Here is a 15,121-nt window from a genome sequence, read left to right as displayed (position 1 = left end):
GGCCCGTAACATATATGGGCAAAAGCGGGAAGGGAGGAGCGACCTTTTCAAATCGATCAGTAATCTGTGCCGCTCGGTCTTGTTGTCAAGAAGGCAGCATAAATATATTTTCCATAAAATATATGTTAGAATTTTCAAATTTGTTTTATGTGGAAAGGCAGATAAAGCCTTTTTATCAAACGCGTTTATGCAACAACAAAATAAATTACTTTTGCATGTGAAAACAGAATCATGCTCTTGAAGCCTTCTCCATCTGCTTAACCTACATCACTTTTATTTTGAGCCCACTTCGCTGTCGGCCAAAATGGGGGACCTGGCTCATGCCTGTGAGGTAGTCTCGTTCCAAAACGTAAACAAACAAACTCGGTTCCGGGGCATTAATCGAATTCCCACATTTGGACTGCTGGGGCACAGAAAATCAACGTGACGTCATATAGCACCTGCTTTACAAGCGCATCCACCTCCAATCCCAATTTAGGGCTGGGCGATAAATCGTATAAACTGTATATTTTTAATTTACTATGTACCTAGTGGGCGACACCGGTAATTCATCCACGAACCGGTTTGGGTTTTTAAAATTTTAATGTTTAGTTTGTTAAATGTCAAAATTGAGTAATGGAAGTAAAACAATTCTAACATTTTTTTATTTCACCTTTATTTAAGCCAGGTAGGCTAGTTGAGAACAAGTTCTCATTTACAACTGCAACCTGGCCAAGATAAAGCAAAGCAGTGCAACACAAAAAACAACAGAGTTACACATGGAATAAACAAACATACAGTCAATAACACAATAGAACAATCTATATACAGTGTGTGTAAATGAGGTAAGATAAGGTAAGGTAATAAATTGGCCATAGTGGCGAAATAATTACAATTTAGCAATTAAACACTGGAGTGATCGATGTGCAGAAGGAGAATGTGCAAGTAGAGATACTAGTGTACAAAGGAGAAGAAAAAAAATAACAGTATGGGGATGAAGTAGTTGGATGCGCTATGTACAGATGAGCTATATACAGGTCCAGGGATCTGTGAGCTGCTCTGACAGCTGGTGCTTATAGTTAGAGAGGGAGATATGAGTCTCCAGTTTCAGTGATTTTTGCAATTCGTACCAGTCATTGGCAGCAGAGAACTGGAAGGAATGGCGGCCAAAGGAGCATTTGGCTTTGGGGGTGACCAGTGAAATATACCTGCTGGAGGGTGTGCTACGGGTGGGTGCTGCTATGGTGACCAATGAGCTGAGATAAGACGGGGCTTTACCTAGCAAAGACTTATAGATGAAAACATAGAACTTACGAGCACAGCCAAAGACACTTATAGTCTATAACTCAGTGTTGGGACCATATATATTATAGGGACAGCTTCCAAAGCGGGAGAAAAGACCTAGAACTCCCATTGAATCAACAAAAAATACATTGTCACAGAGGAAAATCAACAACAAAAAAATAACTGCATTTTTTTACTAAATAGAGGCATATAAAGACAAAAGAAACGTAAGTGTGTAAGTAACACGAGTGCATGTAATGAAGAAAATGAAGGACTACAAGGAAATGGTGGAATTGAACAAATAACTTTAGTTCTAATCTAGAGTGAGGCTACAAGAGGATTTTGATTCCTTTGAAAAGTTAATTGGATGCTTCAGTCAATTTTGTCCTATTATTTTTGGTTGACGTTTAGAAGAGTATAAAGCAATCAGTTTTAAAGCCAATGTCCTGTAATTCTGAACATTGTTTTCATGTCTTATGATGTGTTCATACATAGCCTTCTGACAGTATTCATCCCCTTGATTTATTCCATATGCTGTTGTGTTTCAGCCTGAATTCAAAATGGATCACATAAAAATCTCAGCCAACACATATTTTTTTTTTGAAATTTTTGCAAATTTGTTGAAAATGAAATGCAGACATGTCTATAAGTATTCACAACCCCAAGTCAATACATGTTAGAGTCACCTTTGGTCGTGATTACAGCTGTCTTTCAGGGTAAGCCTAAGAGCTTTCCATACCTGGATTGTACAATATTTGCACAATTTTATTTTTTCAATTCTTCAGGCTCTGCCAAGGTGGTTGTTGATCATGGCTAGACAGCCATTATCAAATCATGCCATGGATTTTCAAGCAAATTTAAGTCAAAACTGTAACTAGGCCACAGGAACATCAACGTTGTTTTGGTTAGCAACTCGTATATTTGGCCTGTTTTTCCTTTTCACTCTGCCATTTAGGTTAGTTTGTATTGTGGAGTAACTACCATGTTGATCCATTCTCAGTTTTTGCCGATCAAAGCCATTTAACTGTTTTAAAATTGGACTCATGGTGAAATCCCTGAATGGTTTCCTTCCTCTCCTGCAACTGAGTTAGGAAGGACGCCTGTATCTTTGTAGTGACTGGGTATTGATACACCACCCAGTGTGTAATTAATAACTTCACCATGCTCACAGGGATATTCAATAACTGCTTGTTTTATTTGTACCCATCTATCAATAGTTGCCCTTCTCCGTGAGACATTGGAAAACCTCTCTGCTCTTTGTGGTTGAATCTGTGTTTGAAATGTACTGTTCGACTGAAGGACTTTACAGATAATTGTCTGTGTGGTACAGAGATAAGGTAGTCAAAAAAAATGTCCATATAAACTGAAAAAAAAATACAAATGTAACATGCAACAATTTCAAAGATTTTACTGAGTTACAGTTCATATAAGGAAATCAGTCAATTTAAATAAATTCATTAGGCCCTAATCTATGGATTTCATATGGCTGGGCCTTGGAAGGCATAGGCCCACCCACTTGGCAACCAGGCCCACCCACTGGGGAGCCAGCCCCAGGCAATCAGAATGAGTCTTTCCCCACAAAAGGGCTTTATTACAGACCAAAAAAAATCCTCAGCACCCCCAAACAGATGAAAAAGCCAGATGTGGAGGTCCTGGGCTGGCGTGGTTACATGTGTTCTGCAGTTGTGAGGCCGGTTGGAAGTCCTGCCAAATTCTCTAAAACGACGTTGGAGGCAGCTTATGGTAGAGAAATGAACATTACATTCTCTGGCAACAGCTCTGGTCTACATTCCTGCAGTCAGCATGCCAATTGCACACTCCCTCAACTTGATACATCTGTGGCATTGTGATATGACAAAACTGCACATTTTACAGTGTCCTATAGGGGCTAGCCTACTTTATAAAGACTGGATTTCACACAATACATAATTATTCAAATAGTTTTATGACCAGAAAAATCATGGTTTGTTTGAGAATGATGACAGATGGTTTTACTATAAAACACAAACCTTTGATTATGGCCTCCAATTAGAACTCTTAGATAAAAACATAGTTGAATACAAAAAATATATAGGCTACACACCACACATTTAGGCTACACACCACACTCATTACTACACAAGCACCTTTATGACGCTGTTGAACTGGTTTGGTTGGTGGGAAGATGCCTAATGAATGCAGGTGTGTATCCTTTATACTAGGAATGGCCCTGCCTCTTTCCAGGTGGTCGTTATTGGGTTTTTGATTTTCCCCAAATCACCACCAAGGGCCACACATGCCTTTATAATACAGTATGATAGTACTCTGTTGTGTCTAATGTAGACCATCTTCAAGATGGGCTGGTTCAGACAGTATAGTCAAAGGACAATCACTGAACTAGTCATCTTTCAATGGCATTAAAGTCAAGATACTTTTCAACCATCCTATTGTACCCTTGTATTAAAAAGGGACAACGCTTCAAGAAGATTCATGGCTTTTGTGTAAAGATACATACCTGGCCAAAACAATTAGGCATAGTCCAGAGATAGAGAGAAAAAAAAAAGAGATACTCAAAAGCAAAACTACATTTAATGAACAAGTTTAAATTGTGTATAAAAATACAAAATTAGCTTTGAGAAAGAATTAGGACTTTCCAAGACAGATAAATAACAGTGCATTTCTACCACAGGTGAGTAGCATTACCACAGACAGAGATCTCAGGAGAATAACACCTAGTTAGTTTACATAAACCAATCTATGAGTAATAGTATACTTTTGATGCAATCCATATTTTTATTTTTCCTTTGTTTTACTAGGCAAGTCAGTTAAGAACAAATTCTTATTTTCAATGACGGCCTGGGAACAATGGGTTAACTGCCTGTTCAGGGGCAGAACGACAGATTTGTACCTTGTCAGCTCGCGGGTTTGAACTCGCAACCTTCCAGTTACTAGTCCACCGCTCTAACCACTAGGCTACCCTGCCACCCCATATCACAGTAAATGGCAACATTCACATAATGTGAATTCAACAGTATAAGCCCCCTGAACTTTAATAGAACAAAGGTTATGGTAGGTTACAGGAGAAAGTTATACAATTAGTCAACAATAACCGAAAAATGATAAACACATACAAATAAATTATCAAAGAGAAACAACCACTTCCCCTAACATTCAATCAAACCTGAAGATTAAAGGAACATAAAAAAAACTTGATTCTGTGTCTGATGCCTTTATACATAAATACATTTCAAATAGCGTTGTGTCGTAAAGCTTTGATCAAACCATCAGACCATGGTTGAAATAGCTGTCGTCATACACTGAGTGTAGAAACCATTAGGAACGCCTTCCTAATATTGAGTTGCACTTCCTTTTGCCCCTCAGAACAGCCTCAGTTCGTCAGGGCATGGACTCTACAAGGAGTCGAAAGCGTTCCACAGGGATGCTGGCCCATGCTGACTCCAATGCTGGATGACCATTCTTGATACACACGGGAAACGGTTGAGCGTGAAAAACCCAGCAGCGTTGCAGTTCTTGACACTCAAACCGGTGCGTCTGGCACCGACTCACGTATCCCGTTCAAAGGCACTTCAATATTTTGCCTTGCCCATTCACTCCCTGAATGGTACACATACCCAATCCATGTTTCCATTTGTCTCTAGGCTTAAAAATCCTTATTTAACCTGTCTCCTCCCCTTCAACTACACTGATTGAAGAGATTTAACAGATTCCATCAATAAGAGATCGTAGCTTTCACCTGGTCTGTCTGTGTCATGGAAATAGGAAGTGTTTTGTACAGTCAGTGCTAATATTAACCATATGCAGAGGATAAAATACTGTATATTGAACATGATAGCTTACGGAATAATGAGTTTGCATTCATTTAGCATGTGAGCTTGCACATCTAGATACTAATATAATAAATACATTGACTGAATGTCCACAATTAGGCTGCACGCATGCATTGACAGAGCTCTGCAATACCCCCGGTATGCAACGTAAATACAGAATGTGTCAGTATTTTTTTTTTTATCTTACCGTGGTTTGAAGAACATTTAAATTATATGAACATGAGGTACAGAACAAGAAAACACATTTCTTGAAATAAAAGTGAAGACAGAAGTAGCCTACATGAGGGATGTGTTTAGATGAAATTGACCTTGTACTGACTATTGTATAGAACCAGCCTCAATAGCCATGACAGTTTTGGGACACACACTAAGAACTAAATGTTGGTGGCCTATTCACTACGTTGTAGTCTTGTCCATTTATATTCAAAAATATATTCAGAACGGTACACTATTTTGCCCCTAACAGAGGCAAAGTGACAGACAAAATAGTGTTATTTCACCCCTAAGGTCATCATGCAAAAGATGTAGATGGATTTGAACAGTTCCTGGAAGGCCTCAAACCTAAAGTACAATTACAAGGTATCAAATCTCTCAATAGGAGAAAACCAGGGAATCTTTTTGGTTGGCCCACTCAGCTAGTCTTTTGACATCATAGGCCTAGTTCCACTTAGCCCCTTCCCAGAACCCTGTTTGTGTTCACAGATTTGAAAGGAATAAATACGTGTCCACAATACCATCACCTTCAGATGTGCTCTAAGGGGCTAGGAAACTAAATGAAACTGTCCGTAGACTGAGATAGGAAGTGCTTAAAAAGTGCTGCTCCAAGGTCAGTTTGTGGGTTTTAGCTTATGTTGATTCAGGTGAGGACTGGCGATCGAGAGCGCTTGCATCAAGATCACTGCTTAGAGGGCACACTACATGCTCCCTTAAAACGTTTGAATGTGCTTTGTACGTACATCCAAACACTGAACAAGATCACTGGCCTTCCATATTAAACGTGCACTGGAAAGAGTATAGTGTCAATAACAGAGTGCACCTGGTGCACAATCAAGGGTGGATATGATGACATTGGTTGTGTACACGTGTCCCTTTACCAAATAATAAGGCTCTGGACAAATTCTTTAAAATTGCATAATTTCTTCCCACTTTTCACACCTCTGACATAATTTATCAAATGACATTTTCTACAGCTTTACCCTAACAATAATAGGTGTCCGATCAGTGACCATGTGGCGTAAGGGAAATAAATAAAAAAGAGAATACTTCCTTTCAGAAAGTGACCATGGCCAATGTGTGTGTTTGCACACATGTGTGAGGTACAGGACAGGAGAAGGCAGAGTGTGGAGGCTGTTCTCTATCCTAATGGATATGGCTCTATCCTACTACAAAAGGTACAGTTCCAGAGGTCGCCATTTCTCATACAGCTTTTGTGAATCCAAAATTTCATATTGAAACCAAATTGTGAATATTCACAATCTCATAGCACTCAGAGAGAAATAATCGATATTTGTTAACAGATATAATAGAACAAACCTCACTGCGTCCTAGTACAGAACACAACATTTGATAAGTAGTCCAGCTGCTCCGGAATAGAAAGCAATCCCAGTAGACTGTCTTGAGAGCGCTCCAGGACGTCATAAAATCCCAACGGTCTCCATCAGACTTCTGTAGAGTGTCATGTGACATTACGACATCAAATCCCCACTCTTCCTTCCCCTCCCCTAATCTTCTTTAACCCAGGCGGGGCGGGGAGCTGTTCGGTGGGGCGTGGCGCATCACATTCGCTCTGCTCGCCTGTGCTTCCTCCTCTCCTTCCTCTTTTGGCTGGTGCTGCTGTTTCTTCTGGCAGCAGGGCTTGTAGAGTTGGGGGTCTAAGAGTACCTCTCCGAAGCGTCCCTTGTAGATGATGCCGCAGCACACTTTCTGCCTAAAACCCACAGAGGACGGTTTAGACAGCAAAGCACTATAGTGAGAGAGGGAATCAAATCAAACAAATGTATCATGAAGGAGGATTAAATAGGGCTAAGGAGTTATTATTTAACCCGGTAGGCCAGTTGAGAACAAGTTCTCATTTACAACTGCAACCTGGCCAAGATAAAGCAAAGCAGTGCGACACAAACAGAGTTACACATGGAGTAAACAAACATACAGTCAATAACACAATAGAAATATCTATATACAGTATGTGCAAATGAGGTAAGATAAGGGAGGTAAGGCAATAAAATAGGCCATAGTGGCGAAATAATTACAATTTAGCAATTAAACACTGGAGTGATAGATATGCAGAAGATGAAGGTGCAAGTAGAGATACTGGGGTGCAAAGGAGCCAAAAAATATGGGGATGAGGTAGTTGTATGGGATATTTACATATGGGCTATGTACAGGTGCAGTGATCTGTAAGCTGATGCTTAAAGTTAGAGGGAGATATTAGTCTCCAGCTTCAGTGATTTTTGCAGTTCGTTCCAGTCATTGGCAACAGAGAACTGGAAGGAAAGGTGGCCAAAAGGGGAATTGGCTTTGGAGGGGGGGGGGGTGACCAGTGAAATATACCTGCTGGAGCATGTGCTACAGGTGGGTGCTGCTATGCTGACCAGTGAGCTGAGATAAGGCGGTGCTTTACCTAGCAAAAACGTATATGACCTGGAGCCAGTGGGTTTGGCTACGAATATGAAGCAAGGGCCAGCCAACGAAAGCATACATGTTGCTGTGGTGGGTAGTATATGGGGCTTTGGTGACAAAACAGATGGCACTGTGATAGACTGCATCCAGTTTGTTGAGTAGAGTGTTGGAGGCTATTTTGTAAATGACGTTGCTGAAGTCAAGGATCGGTAGGATAGTCAGTTTGGCAGCATGAGTGAAGGATGCTTTGTTGTGAAATAAGAAGCCGATATTAGATTTAATTTTGGATTGGAGATGTTTAATGTGAGTCTGGAAGGAGAGTTTTACAGTGTAGCCAGACACCTAAGTATTTGTAGTTGTCCACATATTCTAAGTCAGAACCGTCCAGAGTAGTGATGCTAGACGGGCAGGCAGGTGTGGGCAGCGATCGGTTGAAGAGCATGCATTTAGTTTTACTTGCATTTAAGAGCAGTTGGAGGCCACGGAAGGAGAGTTGTATGGCATTGACACTCATCTGGAAGTTAGTTAACACAGTGTCCAAAGAAGGGCCAGAAGTACACAGAATGGTGTTGTCTGCGTAGAGGTGGATCAGAGACTCACCAGCAGCAAGAGCGACATCATCTATGTATACAGAGAAGAGTCGGCCCGAGAATTGAACCCTGTGGCACCCCCATAGAGACAGCCAGAGGTCCGGACAAAAGGCCCTCCAATTTGACACACTGAACTCTGTCTGAGAAGTAGTATGTGAACCAGGCGAGGCAGCCATTAGAGAAACCTGGCTGTTGAGTCTGCCGATAAGAATGCGGTGATTGACAAACAAACACAAAAAGCCTTGGCCATGTTGATGAATACGGCTGCACAGTATTGTCTTTAATGATGCATTAATTATGAGGAAATACAGCACCTGAACCCAAACTGGTGGAGTATAACACGAGATGTATTCATTTGGGCACACTGTAGCAAGGCATTTTGCAACAGAAAACGTATTTTTCTCAATGGACAAGTTCATGTAATTCCTCATTAGTTTCAGTCTTTTTAGTGCCTGATAAATATGACCCTGATTCCACCAGACCGGCCATTACCTTTTCCAGTAGGTGAGGTCCAGGAAAGAGAAGACTGGCGAGTGGGTGGCACCTGGTGAGAGTTCCACGTCCGAGCCCTCGTCTGATTGGTTGCTGTAGCTGGGAGAATGGGCGGGGGAGGCACTGGAGGTGGTGCTGTGGGCGTCAGAGTCTGTGGGGGCCAGGCAGAGCACAATCAGAAACTCTTCTCAACTTATTCATAATGTAGCAGGCATGGTTCAGATAAACATCTAATATTCATTTTGGAATTAGTCCAAAAATATCAATCGTGGTCTCTTGTTTCACAGCCCTTTAGGAAGGATAAATAATGGAGAGAAAAGTTGTGATACATTTACTTTTGAAACACCAAAGTTTGCACTGCACAAGGCAGCGTAGCCGAGAGACAGAGTATCAGCTGCTTACTGTGTCTCTTGAGCTCCTTCTGCACTCTGATCTGGCTTGGCCTGGTTCTCTTCATCTTCTTGGACCTCACGGTCTTCCAGCTTGACCCTGAACCTTTAGCGTCAACAACCTGTGACACAGGAGAGAAGGGTTGAGTGACATCAGAGCAGGATGGATGTCTGTGTCCAAGGTAACTGCATGAATGTATAGAATGGCCTATAGGACAGCAAACAAACAGGGTGTACTGCATCTAAGGAAAAGCGGTTATTATATGCCTACAGGTGTTGCGTAAGTGTTGTCTTACGACTTGTTATTTGGAATACTGAGAGTGGATGGGAGTAGGACAGAGTATGGATGGATTCTGAGAGGCCTCACATGATTCCAGTTCTTTATGGATCCGGCTGGGAGTTTCTTCCACCTTTTCACCAGGAGAACACAGGCATTACAGATCTCCCCAAAACGCACCTCACTCAGCCTGGAGGGACACGTTATAGGGGAGAGAATGAGGATGAGTTTCATATGGAGAGAGGTGTGTGTGAGAGAGAATGAATGATGACAGCCTTGAAGCTCTGCACGGTTATTATTATCCCTGCTCCAGTCAGTGGGAGTCGGTCAGAGCTATTTTCTGCCAGAGCGCTTCTCCTGTTGACTCACATCACTGGTTACCATAGCAATGGACTGACGCATACTGGCCCGGCCAATAGCAGAGAGGCAGAGTGACAAGGTGAGGATGTTAAACTCTTTAAATTCTGGTTTCATACAAAAATACTTATTTAAATGAGATGGAAAGGGAAGTGTGTCCTAGTTTGAGTATTTTACCCAAGGAGTTGATCAATTATTTAGGTTATTGCATTGGGAGTTAAAACAAAACGGTCTCCAAAACGCAATAAATATCTAATTGCATTACAGAGTGCATGGCTCTAACAAGGGGTCTCTTAGTCATGAGAATGAGCATTGACAAAAATCCTAAAAAGAACGCGATGACTTTACTAAGGCCTCAGACCTCTCTACCCCCAGAGTTAAGCTGCAGAGGGAGGCTGAGAGCTGGACCTGCCCAGGGTCTGAACTCTGGGTCTGAGCCAGTGTATAGAAGAGTGGTCCACTCACCCGAAGCAGCTGTTAAAGTCCCTCTCGTAGCGCTTGCTGTCGGTGAAGCGGGAGCTGGAGGACTTGGCCCGACAGATACAGCAACCGTCTAGGCTCCGGTACATCTTGGGCTTATGGAAGCCAAACATCTGGGACACACAGGAGATACAGGAATGAAGCAAAGATAGTTTACGATCACATGTACAATCTATGGATATGTAATCTGGCAAGAATTACCCATCAATCTATTTCTTGGAGAGGATAGCCTGATCACTGACTCAACAGTATACAGGACGACTAACTGTTTTTATTCAAAAGGTTGACTGTTCATGAGAGTTTCCTCTCATCAACAGCAGCATGGATTAACAGTCTTCATAATTCAAACGTGGCCGTAACTACATACGAGGACACAGAAGTCCGGACCTCAGTCATTTTGTCTAACGTGAAAAAACACCATTTTAAAACTGTCCCACGACTCCCGTCTACAGATCCCCCAAATAAACAAAAACAACTCCTGAAGAATGACTGGTAAAGTCGTTTCTTATAGACATGTCAGTCAGGTGGCTTGCTGCCAGGAGACTTCTAATGAGGAAACATTTAAGAGTTCGGGCTAGAATTACCAAACCAGCTAGAAGGATGAAGTAGGCTCCGTTTAACGGTAGCTTATCTCAACAGGATAAAGAAAACATGTACTGAGTCGTCATAACTTTGATTTAAAGAGAGCAAGTAGGCTACCGAGAGATCGTGGTGTGGCGAGGCTGAGGCACGCCTGCAGGAGAACGCAGAGGAAGCACTCAGAGAGTTTAGTACTGTGGTTCCCAAACTTGGAGTCAGTGCCTCATGTGGGGTGGTCTTTTGAGAAAATCTATAAGAATATTATCAAAAACGTTAGAAGATTAATATACATCTTCCCTATAGGCCTATAATAAAACGCAAACGATACAGTTCCATAGAAATGTAATAAGTTTCCATTTCATCTGATGCTAGTGTGAATCATGTATCATACTTCCCCCCCTGAACATTACAATTGTATCGCTAATAGGCTGTGTTTGTCGATTGACTGAGGTGAAACAACCTACAGCAGCCACGTTTAGAATGGCCCAAATAATTTTTTGTTGTTCACCAAATAGCATTTTGAAGTGTTTTAAATTGTATAGAAAAGCAGTAAATGAGCTTCAGGACCTCACTAAAAACCTGGTTATGGCCCTGTTCAAGCATTACTATGAACATAATACAGTCACAGGCCTGCATCACACAATCCCTGTGGAGACGAGCCCCCTTAATGCTTGCATGGCCCAGAGTTCCAGACAGAGAGAACTAGGTTATCATCACGTCAATGAGACCGGAACAGGACAGCCTGTCCATGTACCGTGACGCTGTTATGCAACCACAGTGCTGATGCAACAAAAAGCCATGTGGTCCCGGCTCCCTATAGCAGGGATGCGGGCATGTGGTAGCATCCATGTGATGCTCGCTTGTCCGTGGTAAACAGATCCGATTATGATGTGAAAACGGATAAAAGGGAGTTGATACATCGTGATTGAAGCTTTTTTTGTTTCATCGTGCCAAAGACACTAAAAAGGTTAAGCTAACCGCGGTGAATGTAATAGCCTACCTACATAAAAAAATATACACTGTAAAAGCCATACATGTGGCCAGCAGGACCAGTCGTAAATCTTTAGCGCACAAACGATTGTATAATACCAGCTCTGACGTAAAACCCTGTCTTTCAAAGATAATTCATAAAAATCCAAATAACAAATATTCACTGTAAAGGGTTTAAACTCTGTTTCCCATGCTTGTTCAATGAACCACAAACAATTAATGAGCATGCACCTGTGGAGCGGTCGTTAAGACACTAACAGCTTACAGACGATAGGCAATTAAGGTCACAGTTGTGAAAACGTAGGACACTAAAGAGGCCTTTCTACTGACTCTGAAAAACACCAAAAGAAAGATGCCCAGGGTCCCTGCTCATCTGCGTGAATGTGCCTTAGGCAGGCTGCAAGTGGGCATGAGGACTGCAGATGTGGCCAGCAATGTCCTTACTGTGAGATGTCTAAGATTGCACTACAGGGGACAGGACGGACAGCTGATCATCCTCGCAGTGGCAGACCACGTGTAATAACACCTGCACAGGATTGGGACATCCGTACATCACACTGGTGGGACAGGTACAGGATGGCAACAACAACTGTCCGAGTTACACCAGGAACGCACAATCCCTCCATCAGTGCTCAGACTGTTCGCAATAGGCTGAGAGAGGCTGGACTGAGGGCTTGTAGGTCTGTTGTAAGGTAGGTCCTCACCAGACATCACCGGCAACAACATCACCTATGGGCACAAAGCCACCGTTGCTGGACCAGACAGTACTGTCAAAAAGTGCTCTTCACTGACGTGTCGAGGTTTTGTCTCACCAGGGGTGATGGTCGGATTCGCGTTTATCGTCGAAGGAATGAGCGTTACACCGAGGCTTGTACACTGGAGCGGAATCGATTTGGAGGTGGAGGGTCCGTCATGGTCTGGGGCGGTGTGTCACAGCATCATCGGACTGAGCTTGTTGTCATTGCAGGCAATCTCAACGCTGTGCGTTACAGAGCAGACATCCTCCTCCCCCTCCCTCCGCGTGATTTTCTGAAAGACAGGAATATCAGTGTTCTGCCATGGCCAGTGAAGAGCCCGGATCTCAATCCCATTGAGCACGTCTAGGACCTGTTTGATCGGAGGTTTGAGGGTTAAGCCCCCCCACAGAAATGTCCAGGAACTTGCTGGTGCCTTGGAAGTGGGGGAACAGCAAGAACAGGCAAATCTGGTGCACTATCTTCCACGAGGAAGAGATGCACTGTAGTACTTAATGCAGCTGGTGGCCACACCAGATACTGACTTACTTTTGAACCCCCCTTTGTTCAGGGACACATTATTCAATTTATCTTAGTCACATGTCTGTGGAACTTGTTCAGTTTGTCTCAGGTTGTTGAATGTTGTTATGTTCATACAAATATTTACACATGTTAAGTTTGCTGAAAACGCAGTTGACAGTGAGAGGACGTTTCTTTTTTTTGTTGAGTTTATATAGGCCTAATTGCCAACATGCTTCGAAGGATGCAAGGCCGGTGGCATGGCGCCGACTGTACACTGAACAGGTGATGTGCTTGCGAAATTTACTACGTTCAAAATAACTGCTTTTAATCGTGTTTTCATCAATAATTGGATCAAATGAAAACACTGCATTGTCGACTGGTTTTTAGAATAATATATATATTTTTTAGACTTGCATGTGTCGAATGTACATCGATCACCAACCACCGAGAAAGCACGGTCCCCTCTAGTTCTCCTGCATCATAAACAGCATCTATATTCAGACACAATTTGACCTTACGAGTACGAATGCTGCTTCTACCAGTTTGTAAAACCACCCAAAACAATTACTACCACGTGACACAACACCGCTGCTGCTATCCTGTTTCTTTCTCCACGTCTTTGGTATCCGAATTATTGTGCGTCAGTGCGAAGGTTCCAAACCCACGGCCGGACTGTAAACACATGCACGTTTCAGAGAAGCTGGTTGCTACCTACTGTTCAGAAGTTCATTAACACAAGTGTTAATTATTTAAGGATAGAATACCTGAACAACAGTCCATGCATGCAAACAAGTTACAGCGTTGAACAATATTGGAAGGGGACCAGTGGCATGTTTGGCGCTGAGCCACACACCCACCCAGCACCCAAATGTCACTCACAAACGACACCCAAAATATTTTACCCAGATTGTAATCGTTACTTGATAAAAGAAAAAAGGTTATAACACAACGAAATTATTAACTCCTAGTCAAGTATTCTAGCCTACACTGTTTGCATTGAAGGTTTTGTTGATGCGGCGGTATGGTGTCTAATGAAAACGAAACCAGCCTAGTCTACATAACATCAATACGTTATTTGAAAAAAAATATTACACAACTATTTAAAATAGTGTAGGTTAGAATTGTGTTGTTACACAAAAACAAAAACATTTGTAGGACTCTAGTCCTGATCAAAGAATGTGAGCATTCATTGTCACTGGATACCAAGCAGAAGAAGAAATGAGCGCCCAACACGAATACAATTTCCAGTGTGTCATTCGCTGACAAAACACTGAAATAAACGTGAATTAACTCAGTTTAAAACAATTTAGAATAAGAAATTAACGTTTGAATGGCTTTTTAGAGATATTTAAACATGTTAAATAGCCTACATCCTCGCATAACTTCAGGCATACTGTGAAGCTTGACAGACAGTCAATTCTATTTCAAACAAAGTAATGTCCTTACCTTGATTTATAATCAATGATGAATGAGTTGTAATAGTTATACAAAACGTCGTTAGTAAGCTATTTAAACTCATGTAACAATGAATACACCATTAACGTCCACACCGTTCGGATGTTGCAGTTTTACTTGCGTGTCTGGGGGAGAATCTCAATTGTTTAAGCTCGCGTCCTCGCTCCTCAACTTGTTTTCAAAACCCATTGGAGGAAAATGTCAGAGGGGCGAGACCTCTGGCTCTCTCATCCAATGAGTTTTGAGAAGGAGACCCCTATGAGTACTCGAAATGTTTACGCATGCGCGTTTGGCAACTCCACCATTTTCTGATTTTCTTCAATCAAACCAATTTACATACGGAACTGAAGTTGACTGCGTCTGCATTCTATTGTCCATATAAGGTGGGGAATTACGCGGGAAATGATGGGTGAAGCCAGTTGAAATCTGTACGCTGTGAATCGAAGAAAGGAGGCGTGACTACTCCAAAAATACAGAGGCAGCATGTCTGTAGGTAGGCTACGTGTGGTACGTGGAGCACATTAGGTCGTTTTAACAGACAAGTTAG

At 42.1% G+C, this 15,121-nt stretch overlaps 1 protein-coding gene across 3 annotated transcripts; it reads right to left on the bottom strand.

The window, feature by feature from the left end:
* Positions 1–3,812: 3,812 nt before the first annotated feature.
* LOC135514858 (SIN3-HDAC complex-associated factor-like) lies at positions 3,813–14,731 on the bottom strand. 3 transcript variants are annotated; one of them, XM_064938519.1, is made up of 7 exons: positions 14,566–14,731; positions 10,280–10,407; positions 9,548–9,647; positions 9,194–9,302; positions 8,792–8,942; positions 8,310–8,497; positions 6,879–7,017 (listed from the first exon to the last, which is right to left on the bottom strand). In XM_064938519.1, exons 2-7 carry the CDS (start codon positions 10,405–10,407, stop codon positions 6,962–6,964), a joined length of 732 nt encoding a protein of 243 aa, XP_064794591.1. In that variant the 5' UTR covers positions 14,566–14,731; the 3' UTR covers positions 6,879–6,961. The 3 variants fall into 3 exon arrangements, with proteins under 3 accessions (XP_064794593.1, XP_064794591.1, XP_064794592.1); XM_064938520.1 differs by lacking the exon at positions 14,566–14,731 and adding an exon at positions 12,676–12,910; XM_064938521.1 differs by lacking the exon at positions 8,310–8,497 and having other exon boundaries at positions 3,813–7,017; positions 14,566–14,729.
* Positions 14,732–15,121: the final 390 nt, after the last annotated feature.

This window comes from Oncorhynchus masou, chromosome 26 (genome assembly GCF_036934945.1).
Source record: "Oncorhynchus masou masou isolate Uvic2021 chromosome 26, UVic_Omas_1.1, whole genome shotgun sequence".
Classification (NCBI taxonomy): domain Eukaryota; kingdom Metazoa; phylum Chordata; class Actinopteri; order Salmoniformes; family Salmonidae; genus Oncorhynchus; species Oncorhynchus masou.
Note: the sequence above shows the minus strand (reverse complement) of the source record. Positions and strands in the feature narration are given on the sequence as shown.